We start from the raw sequence: 12236 nt of genomic DNA, 5'->3' as shown, positions 1-12236 counted from the left end.
TCCTTCTTCTTTTCTCCTTCCCTAACATTTATATATGTATATATATATTCCTTCCGTCCATATGGAAAAAAATAAAATATAACAACAAATAATAATAATAATAATAATAATAATAATAATAATAATAATAATAATAATAATAATAATAATAATAATAATAATAATAATAATAATAATAATAATAATAATAATAATAATAATAATAATAGTAATAATAATAATAATAATAATGATAATGATAATGATAATAAGGATAAGGATAATAATAAAAGTACTCACCGGAATTCTTTCCGTTTGGACAAGTTGTCCATTCTGCGTTAATTCCTTCCACTTCTTATCCCATGCATCCTTCAATTTTGTCCTTGTAGCTTCACTTCCTGAATCGTCCTGCCCGCCGGAGCACGGATCCGCCGTTCCTGCTTGCACCGCTGCCCCTCCCGCCGCCATGATGGTCGTCTGCTTCTTCTACAATTTGTACATATATATTATATAGAATTAAGAACGAAAAATGAAAAATGAACAAGGAAAAATGAGCTGGTAGAAAAATGAAGTGAACTGGTGGAATGAACTGGAAAATAAAATAAAATGAACATGACTGTTATGACTATTGAGGAAAAATATATATAAAAAAGAAATTTTTTTTTTCCTTGAATCATTTGTTCTTTCTTCTTTCTTTTCTTCTTTGCTTTCTTCTTCTTTGCTTTGCTGTCTTTGCTTTTACTTTTCTTTTCTTCTCTTCTACTGCCTTCTATTCTTTCCTTTCTTCCTTTCTTCCTTTCTTCCTTTCTTCCTTTCTTCCTTTCTTCCTTTCTTCCTTTCTTCCTTTCTTCCTTTCTTCCTTTCTTCCTTTCTTCCTTCCTTTCTTTCCTTTTCTTTATTCCGTTCCTTTCTTTCCTTTTCTTTATTCCGTTCCTTTCTTTTCTTTTCTTTATTTCCTTCCTCCTCCTCCTCCTCTATTTCGTTCCTTTCTTTTCTTTTCTTTATTTCGTTCCTTTCCTTTCTTCTTTTCTTTATTTCGTTCCTTTTTCTTCTTTTCTTTATTTCGTTCCTTTCTTTCCTTTTCTATTCCGTTCCGTTCCTTTCTTTTTTTTCTCCTCCTTCCTCTGAGAAAAGAATATTTTGAATTACTATTCCTTCCCTTCCTCTAGGAAGAGATTATTGTGCCCCCTTCCTTTCTCCTTACCTTCTCCTAAGAAGAGATTATGTTGCCCTCACTACTCCTTACGTTCCCCTCTAAGAAGAAATTATTTTGCCTTACTACTACTTATCCTTCCCCTCTAAGAAGAAATTATTTTGCCTTACTACTCTTTATCCTTCCCCTCTAAGAAGAGATTACCTAAACTCCAAACCCTTCTTACCTCCCTCTAAGAAGAAATTAACTAAACCCTGAACCCTACTTACCTTCCCCTCTAAGAAGGACTGTTCTCTTTCTCCTTTCCCTTAAGAAGAGATTATTTTGTCCCTTACTACTCCTTATCCTTCCCCTCTAAGAAGAGATTACTTCTTTCTACCTTCCCCTCTAAGAAGAGATTATTTTGACGCTACTACTTCTAACTTTCCCCTCTAAGAAGAGATTACTTCTTCCTTATTCCTTCCTTTAAGAAGAGATTATTTTGCTCTACTACTCTTTACCGTTCTCCAAGAGGAGATTATTTTGTCCCTTCCCTTCCTCTAAGAAGAGATTATTTTGCCTCCCCCACTTTTATTTTCTTCTCCTTCCTTCCTCTAAGAGGAGATTATTTTGCCTTCCTTCTTACTTTTTCCTTCTACTAAGAAGAAATTACCTAAACCCTGAACCCTAAACCTAAAAAGAGATTACCTAAACCCTGAACCCTTCCTACCTTCCTCTAAGAAGAGATTACCTAAACCCTGAACACTCCTTACCTCCCTCTAAGAAGAGATTACCTGAACCCTGAACCCTGAAACCCTAAAACGTGAACACTGAACCCTACTTACCTCCCTCCAAGAAGAGATTATTCTGTCCCTTCTTACTTTTTTCCTTACCTTCACCTCTAAGAACAGATTATTTTTCCCCCTTTTACTTTTTCCCCCCTTAATTTTCTTATCCTTCCTTTGAGAAGGTATTATTTTGCCCCTTCCTTGTTCTTACGTCACCCTTAAGAAGGGATTATTTTGCCTTCCTTTCCTTTCTCCTTACTTTCCCCTCTAAGAACAGATTATTTCGCCCTACAACAACTTACCTTCCCATAAGAATAGATTATTTTGCCTTACTACTCCTTCCCTTAAGAAGAAATTATTTTGCCCTTACTACTCCTTATCGTCCCCTAAGAAGAAATTATTTTGCCCTTACTACTCCTTATCGTCCCCTAAGAAGAAATTATTTTGCCCTTACTACTCCTTCTCCTTACCTTCCTGTAGGAAGAGATTATTTTGTCCCTTACTTTTCTCCTTACCTGCCTCTAAGAGGAGATTATTTTCCCCCACTTTTTTTTCTCCTTCCCTCTAAGATGAGATTATTTTGCCCCTTACTACTTCCTTTCTCCTTACCTTCCCCTCTAAGAAGAGATTACTTTGTCCTTACTACTTCTCCCACTACGAAGAGATAACTTCCTTACCTTCCCCTCTATGAAGAGATTATTTTGGCCCTTCCTTACTCCTTACCTTCCCCTCTAAGAAGAGATTACTTCTTTCTTCCTTCCTCTAAGAAGAGATTATTTTTCCTTCCACTAAGAAGAGATTATTTTGTCCCTTACTACTCCTTACTTTTCTCTAAGAGGAGATTATTTTGTGCCTCACTACTCCTTACCCTTCCCCTCTAAGAAGAGATTATTTTGTCCCTTCCTTAATCCTTACCTTAAAAGGAGATTATTTTGCCCCTTACTACTCCTTACCCTTCCCCTCTAAGAAGAGATTATTTTGTCCCTTCCTTTTTCTTCCTTACCTTCTCTTAAGAAGAGATTATTTTGCCCTTCTCCCTTCCCTTAAGAAGTGATTATTTTGCCTTACTACTCCCTTCCCTTAAGAAGTGATTATTTTGCCTTACTACTCCCTTCCCTTAAGAAGTGATTATTTTGCCTTCCTTTCCTTTCTCCTTACTTTCCCCTCTAAGAACAGATTATTTCGCCCTACAACAACTTACCTTCCCATAAGAATAGATTATTTTGCCTTACTACTCCTTCCCTTAAGAAGAAATTATTTTGCCCTTACTACTCCTTATCGTCCCCTAAGAAGAAATTATTTTGCCCTTACTACTCCTTCTCCTTACCTTCCTGTAGGAAGAGATTATTTTGCTCCCTTCTTTTTCTCTAAGAAGAAATTATTCTGCCCTATTCTATATCCTTCTCCTTACTTTCCCCTCTAAGAAGAGATTATTTTGTCCCTTCCTTTTTCTTCCTTACCTTCTCTTAAGAAGAGATTATTTTGCCCCCCTTTTATTTTTCTCCTTACCTTCCCTTCTAAGAAGAGATTATTTTATCCCCTTCTTTTTTTTCTCCTCCTTCCTCTAAGAAAAGAATATTTTGCATTACTATTCCTTACCTCCCTATAGGAAGAGATTATTTTGTCCCTTACTACTCTTTATCCTTCCCCTCTGTAAGAAGAGATTATTTTGTCCCTTTCTTAATCCTTACCTTCCCCTCTAAGAAGAGATTATTTTGCCCCCTTACTACTCCTTACCTTCCCCTCTAAGAAGAGATTATTTTGCCCTCTCTATATCCTTCCCCTTAACTTCCTCTAAGAAGAGATAACTTCCTTTTCTCTTCCTGTAAGAAAAGATTATTTTGCCCTTCTCCTTCCACTTTTTCTTTCCTCTAAGAAGAGATAATTTGTCCCTTACTTTCTCCTTACCTTCCCCTCTAAGAAGAGATAATTTGTCCCTTACTTTCTCCTTACCTTCCCCTCTAAGAAGAAATTATTCTGCACTTCCTTCTCTTCCTCTAAAAATAGATTACTTCCTCCTTTTCCTTCATCTAAGAACAGATTATTTTGCCCTTACTACTCTTTACCGTCCCCCCTAAGAAGGGATTATTTTGCCTTACTACTCTTTACCGTTCTCTAAAAAGAGATTACTTCTTTCTACCTTCCTCTAAGAAGAGATTATCTAAACCCTGAACCCTAAACCTAAAAAGAGATTACCTAAACCCTGAACCCTTCTCCTAAATTCTCGTTCCCCCCCAGATCACTTGCTTGACCTTAGATCCTTTTCTTTCCTCATTAGATCCCTTTCTTTCCGTTCCTTAGACTTTTACTTCCTCCTTAGACACTTTCTTCACTTCGTAGACCCCCTTTCCCCTTTTCTCCCTAAACCCCCCCTAACCTTCACTAAGATCACATTCTTCTCATCCTGAGGCCTCCTTTTAATTACAGCGACCCCCCCCTCATGTTCGTTTCTCCATTGCACCCACCCTTTCCACCTCCAGTACTCCTCTTTAGGTGCATATAGACGCTTTTCACTTATTTTATTTTCTTTAAAGCCGTTAGAAACAGAAGTGATAACTATGATCCTATCATTACCTTCTCCACAAGGGAGGACCCTGCCGTAAAGTCTGAGCACAAAGAATATGGGGATTCCCACTACCCGCACCCAGAGGATGGGGATGTAGGCGGAATAATGTAAGACAGCCATAAGAACAAATGTAAGACAGCCATAAGAACAAATGCAGCAGAAGCACGGAAGAACAAATTTAGGTGATCACAACACGCAATACATTTCATGGAATACATTTAAAATTAGATGGAATACATATTGCAGTGTAATACAATATATGAAAGTAATATAAATAATCGCGACCTGCTATAACTGTGTACTACTGAAAGTTGCACAAGTTACATTTCCCCCCCCCCCCCTCTTTTCATTGCTCCCTTTCTTTGTATTTTTCGTTCATTCTCTTCTTTCCTTTCATTCCCTTTCCTTTCTTCCTTCATTTTTCTTTTTTCCTTACACTTCCTTTCTCTTTCTTCCTTTCCTTCTTTTCATACAATTCCTTTTCCTCCTTTTTTTTCCTCCTTTTTTTTTTTTCTTTTTTTTTTTTTTTTTTTTATTAATTTTTAAACTTTTTTTTTCTTCTTCTTTCTTTTGAATTAGGTGATTTCTCCTTTTTCCTTTTCCTCTAATACTGTTTTATTGTGTGCGTTAATTTTTAATTTTCCATTTGGCAACATAAATTTCTTCTGTTGGTTTATGTATTTATTTTATTCATTATTATTTTTCTTCTATTTATATATATATTTTTCACAATTTATTTTACTTTTTCCAATTTATTTTATTTTTTCCATTTATTTTTATTCTAATTTATTTTTTTTCCTTTACCACGTCTTTCTTTTTTCTGCAACATTTTTTTTTCCGTGTAAATTTGCCCTTGTGCGCACGTCCAAATAACCGTCGCAGTTCGCGGAACAGCAACAGATGTGCCGTATCCCGTTTGCACTTTTCTGCTGCGGGATGTGTGTCGTTTGCGCGATACGCGTTGTACAATCGACATAAAATTGTGCATACACTTTTTTACGGAATTATCATTTTAACTGGTTCACATTTAACGGTGTTCACATTTAACTAGTTCACATTTAACTGGTTCACATTTAACTGGTTCACATTCAACTGGTTGACATTTAACTGGTTCACATTCAACTGGTTGACATTTAACTGGTTCACATTTAAAACTGTGTTTGTACATTTTTTTTTACGTAATTTCTATTTAAAACTTTGCATACATTTTTCACGGAGTTATCATTTTAACAGGTTCACACTTAACTGGTTTCCATTTAATTAGTTGATATTTAACTGCGTTCGTACGTTTCATGCAGTTTTCATTTTAACTGGTTCACATTTAACTGTGTTCGCACATTTTATGCAGTTTTTATCTAAAACTGTGCAATACATTTTTTACGGAGTTATCATTTTAACTGGTTCCCATTTAACTGGTTGACATTTAATTGTCTTCACATTTAACTAGTTCGCACTTAATTGTGTTCGTACATTTTTTCTTATGCAGTTTTCATCTAAAACTGTGCATACACTTTTTTACGGAGTTATCATTCAAAATGGTGTTCACATTTAACTAGTTCATATTTAACTAGTTCACATTTAACTAGTTCACATTTAACTATTTCGCATTTAATTGTGTTTGCACATTTAATGCAGTTTTCATCTAAAACTGTGCATACACTTTTTTACGGAGTTATCATTTTAACTGGTTCACATTTAAAACTGTGTTTGCACATTTAACTGTGTTCGCACATTTTATGCAGTTTTCATCTAAGACTGTGCATACACTTTTTTACGGAGTTATCATTTTAACTGGTTCCCATTTAAATGGTTGACATTTAACTGGTTCACATTTAACTGGTTCACATTTAACTGGTTCACATTTAACTGGTTCACATTTAATTGTCTTCACATTTAACTATGTTTGCACATTTAATGCAGTTTTCATCTAAAACTGTGCAATACATTTTTTTACGGAGTTATCATTTAAAATGGTGTTCACATTTAACTGGTTCACATTTAACTGGTTCACATTTAACTGGTTGATATTTAATTGTCTTCACATTTAGCTAGTTCACATTTAATTGTGTTCGTACATTTTTTTTTTACGAAGTTTTCATCTAAAACTGTGCATACACTTTTTTACGGAGTTATCATTTTAACTGCTTCACATTTAACTGTGTTCACATTTAACTGTGTTCACATTTAAATGGTTTCCATTTAATTGTGTTTGCACATTTAATGCAGTTTTCATCTAAAACTGTGCAATACATTTTTTACTTAGTTTTCTTTTTATCTGGTTCACATTTAACTGGTTCACATTTAACTGGTTCACATTTAACTAGTTCACATTTAACTAGTTTACATTTAACTAGTTCACATTTAACTAGTTCATATTTAACTAGTTCACATTTAACTGGTTCACATTTAACTAGTTCATATTTAACTAGTTCACATTTAACTAGTTCACATTTAACTGTGTTTGCACATTTTGCGAAGTTTTCATCTAAAACTGCGCATACACTTTTTTACGTAGTTTTCATTTTACCCGGTTCCCATTTAAAACTGTGTTTGCACAATTTTCTTACGGAGTTTTTACGATGTTCTACATATATTTGTGAGTTTATATAGAAAAAAAAAAAAAAATTGTCACAAAAAAAAAAAAAATTGTAAGTCACCAAAAAAAAAAAAAATTGTAAGTCACCAAAAAAAAAAAAAATTGTAAGTCACCAAAAAAAAAAAAAATTGTAATTACAGAAAAAATTGTTGTCACAGAAAAAAAATATATATTAGCCAAACAAAAAAAAAAAAAGTTTTGCATTCCGTGGTAGCATATTCGCCTTGCGAAGCATGCACACGGGCCAAGGAAAGGTGTGTAAAGAATAACCCACCTCCTTCTTCTTTTTTTTGTTGCAAAAAAAAAGAAGAGAAACGTGCGAAACGGCTTGCACCGCGCCCGGACGCACACATACGGTGCAAGTATTCATTTTGATATATTTTTCTAAATTCGCAAAAAAAATTATCAACACATAACCAATTACAGCGGAAGAAAGGAAATTTTGTTTGCAGGACTATTCTGTCCTATTTCACATGGAACAGTTCTTTTTTCTTTTTTTTCTTTTTTTTTCTCCCCCGCTGCTTGTAGTTATGCAGATCCCATAAATTCCTCCACGATGATTTGAAGAAAATCGACTTTATCCATTAATGGCGGCGACCCATAGTTTGGTTCTTGGTTCTTATACTCATTTAGTGCCTCCAAGTGAACATGAATAATAGTTTTTTCGCTTATTCCTTTTAAGATATGTTTTTTTACTCGCTGCCTTTCGGTACTAAATAGAGGATGGCGTCTTCTAACCATATAATACTGAGAAGGTGCATACGATATGGTTAGAGCGCCTTTTTCCATATGTTCTTCCAAAGGGGGAGGACTCCTCGGGATTTGTGGCGCACGTCGGGAACGTCGTTTTTGCCGACCAGAAAATCCAAAATACTGCAACAGAAAAGACAAGAAAAAAAAAAAGAAAGATGATTATTTAGGGTGCGATGGAAAAAAGAACAAACAATTTTATCAAAAAGAAAATGCGCACATTATAGTTAATTACACAAAATTATATATGCATACATTATAGTTAATTACACAAAATATATATATGCGCACATTATAGTTAATTACACAGAATTATATATGCACACATTATAGTTAATTACACAAAATATATATATGCGCACATTATAGTTAATTACACAGAATTATATATGCATACATTATAGTTAATTACACAACATATATATGCATACATTATAGTTAATTACACAATATATATATGCATACATTATAGTTAATTACACAACATATATATGCGTACATTATAGTTAATTACACAACATATATATGCATACATTATAGTTAATTACACAATATATATATGCATACATTATAGTTAATTACACAAAATTATATATGCATACATTATAGTTAATTACACAAAATTATATATGCATACATTATAGTTAATTGCACAAAATTATATATGCATACATTATAGTTAATTACACAAAATTATATATGCATACATTATAGTTAATTACACAAAATTATATATGCACACATTACAGTTAATTACGCAAAATATATATGCTTACATTATAGTTAATTACACAAAATATATAATGCGCACATTATAGTTAATTACACCAAATTATATATGCGCACATGATATAGTATTATACAATACAGTTGTGTTTTTAATACATTTATTGTTAAAAATGTGTTTTTGTTCCTTACCTTAAAAAAAAGGAAACCAAATACAGAAACACCTAATACAACAGGAATTATTGGAATATAAGGGATGATAACATCCTTTATATTCCTTATATCCCACTCTACAACCTTCGGTCCAAGTGGAATTGTACCTCCTTGTGGTGTCCTACGCGGACTTACGCTTCTGCTACCAGCAGCAGATGGTACACTACTACCAACACGACCAGTATGTTGACTACTACCACCACCGGTACCACCGGCACCAGCAGCAGACCCTGGAGCCTCTGCTGCACCCGCTCCCCCTGACACACCACCTACCCCTGGAACACCAGCTGCACCACCACCCTTAGCAGTAGATCCTGGAGTCTCTGCTGCGGCCGCTGCTGGAGTACCAACCCCCGGGACGCCACCTACCCCTGGAACACCAGGTACAGCCCCATGACCACCTGGAGCTGCCGCATCAGCTGCTGTTGGTTCTCCAACACCACCAGCGGAAACACTACCAACACCACCAGGAGAAGTTGGTGGTGTACCAGAAACGGCGACACTACCATTAACGGGATCAGGAGCAGGAGGTTCTGCTGCCGGAGCGACAGGAGGTGCTTTCGGAGGATCAAGTGCTGGAGGAACAGGTTCTGCAGCTTTCGCAGCTCTTGCAGCTGCTTCAGCCTTTACAGCTTCTTGTAGAACGGGGGTAACTACATCATAAGCAGTATTAATGGCGGAAGGAATGGCGGAAAAGGCTGTTTTATATATAAGAGATGATAGCATGGACGAAAGTTTTGATTGCACCTTCCCAAGAATTCCCGACCATATACCCGAACCCGAAGATTCTGGTGTGGACTGTGTTGATGATGATTCTGTTGGTTCTGTTGGTGATGGTGTTAATGATGTCATTGTTGCTGATGGTGTTGTTGGTGATATTGCTGGTGTTTGTGTTGATGTTGTAACAGGTGTTGATAATGCTGATGATGTTGAAGGTGATTGATTACTTTGTTGGCCACTCTGTTGTTGTTGTGGTGGAGGAGGACGGGGTGGTTGTGGTTGTGGTTGTGGTGGAGGAGGAGGGGGTGGGGGGGGTAGTGGAGCTGGTGAACCAGTACTTTGACCTGGTCCTTGAGCAGCACCAGTACCAGTACTAGTGCCACCTGGACCACCACCTCCAGAAGATGCACCTCCCCCACCACCGGCAACACCGCCCCCAGCAGGAGATCCTGGAGAAATTTCTGTAGCTGATGCTGCTGGAGTACAAACTCCTGGCACACCACCTACCCCTGGAACACCAGGTACAACCCCACCAGCACCTGGTACTAAACCACCCAGTACCCCTGCACCTGCACCACCAGTTCCCCCACCTCCACCATTAACATGAGCGAGAGCAGGGGCTGGTGCTGCAACGACAGGAGAAGATTGTTGTTGTGGTGGAGGTTGTGTTGGTGGCGGCTGTTGTCCTGGACCACCGCCACCGAATGCGTCCCACAATCCCTTAATGTCTTCATAAGTATAAAGTACTTTTTCCGATTTTCCGGAATGTTCCTTCGTTTCTGTTGGGACCTGTGAACCGGAACCAGCACCAGTACTTGCAATACTACCAGCAGAAGTTGGTGAAGTACCAGCACCTCCACCACCAGCGGAAACACTACCATCTCCAGAAGATCCAGAAACTGAAGCTGATGAAGAAGAACTTGAACTACTGGAACTACTGGAGGAAGGGGAACTTGAGACCGAAGTAGAAGGTGCTGCGAGATCTGTTGTTTGTGGACTAGCGCGCAGAACATCTTCTTCAATTTTTTCGCACTCGGCAAGAGTGCTTGTATTCTTATCATTTTGACTTCCCTCCGACCCTGTTACTTGTCCTTTATATTTTCCACCTAACTTATGCACCTGCTTTAGTATTCCCTCTATTTCCTTAATCTCATCCTTACCCCTATTCTTTATGTAACATAGTGTCTTGGCCCACGTTCCTCTTGGCCACGTATTACTATCAGTGTTCAATTCATGCAGCTTATCCCCCTCACTCAATCCAAGTAGTTCCCTAATACTCTTCCACTTGCTCTCATCGTTCTTACCCACCGTCCCCGGGGTACCATTCCCCTCTTCACATTTTTGCTGCTCAATTAAGTCCTTAATAGTTTTACCATTACCTTTATCCTTCTCTATGGAGTCCTGTATTTCTGCCCAAAAAAATTTTTGCCCCATACTTAAACTTTTAAAATCTATTTTCTTACATTTATCATGTTCCTCTTGAGCTCCTTTCTTTTCTATGGTACTGTCCACTGCGTTCTTCACAATTTCAACCACTTTGTTCGTATTACATTGTGCTGCTAACATTTTTACTATAAGTATTTTTCCTATTATACATCTTAGATAATCTTGTACATGTTCCTCCGTTGAATTGGTCATCACTGTTTTTATCCATTCCCAATTTTCCGTCTTGTTCCCTTCTTTCTTTCCCACCTGTCTTAATCTAGCTATTCCGTAGAATAATCTGATTAGAATTTTACATAAATTTTTTTCCTTCGGATCCTTCAATATTGGTTCTCCATTCGTATCCTGCTGTGCACACTGCTCCACTTCATCCGTCGTTCTGTCCTGCGCATTATCGAGCATGTCCTCAACTCCTTCTTCTACTCTCTTCAATAGAACTTTCTAAGACGTTGAATATGGGGGAAAAAATTTATATATATATCCGTATTCCGGGATTCCAGTTCTCCTCAATCATTTTTTCATGCACAATAATTCATTTATTCCATAAGCACTTATGGGGTAGTACAACTAAACTTACCACGTCCATAGCACCTGTTCCCTCCTCCGCTAACCATTTTTTCATGAATTCTGCAAAGTAATGGAAGTCCTCCATCTTGAAATGCTTTTTATTTTTTTTTCTATACTTCTAATACTACTTATTCCTCATAGGTGTGGTCTTCCTTCATTAGATGCACCTTCTAAGGTGGCAGGTTTCGCTCCCCCCCTCCTTTTAATTTTTTTGGCAGGGAGGGCTGGAACCCCTTTTTCCTTCAAGTTTGCACAGTTCCTCTTGATATATATTTATTCTATACCACAGCAACCCCCTTATTAAATTCAATTTACCCTTACAACAACCCTTATTTTATTCAGGGGGGAATTTTATCCTCCAAATAATGACTTTTTCCTTTTTTTTTTTTTTTTATTCTTTATTTACCTTTCATTAAAATATCCTCCCCCCCCCACCGCACCCCCCAACCTCCTTTTTTTTTTTTCTTTTTTTAAAAATAATAAATAATAATTTTTGACATTTTCTTACATAATTCTCAGTTCCGTTCATTTCCATTCATTTTTCTTTGTTCGCTTTCTACAAATTTCCCCTTCCGTCCGGTTGGTGTAGTTTCCGGTTAGTCCATATTCAGGTTAGTCCAGATTCCGGTTAGTCCAGATTCCGGTTAGTCCAGTTTCCAGTTTTCCTTAGTGTCTACGAGGAATATTTCCTTTCCTCCTTCTTTACCTCTAAAAAGACCTAAATAAAAAACCAAAACCTAAACCTAAAACCGGAAC

At 36.7% G+C, this 12236-nt stretch overlaps 1 protein-coding gene across 1 annotated transcript; it reads right to left on the bottom strand.

Moving 5' to 3' along the window:
* Positions 1-7589: 7589 nt before the first annotated feature.
* On the bottom strand, positions 7590-11565 carry PKNH_1033000 (SICAvar, type II; the record flags this gene model as incomplete). Its single annotated transcript, XM_002257979.1, has 3 exons — positions 7590-7934; positions 8730-11354; positions 11491-11565. 3 exons carry the CDS (start codon positions 11563-11565, stop codon positions 7590-7592), a joined length of 3045 nt encoding a protein of 1014 aa, XP_002258015.1.
* Between the last annotated feature and the right edge of the window lie 671 nt (positions 11566-12236).

Source organism: Plasmodium knowlesi (genome assembly GCF_000006355.2).
Source record: "Plasmodium knowlesi strain H genome assembly, chromosome: 10".
In the NCBI taxonomy this organism is placed as follows: domain Eukaryota; phylum Apicomplexa; class Aconoidasida; order Haemosporida; family Plasmodiidae; genus Plasmodium; species Plasmodium knowlesi.
Note: the sequence above shows the minus strand (reverse complement) of the source record. Positions and strands in the feature narration are given on the sequence as shown.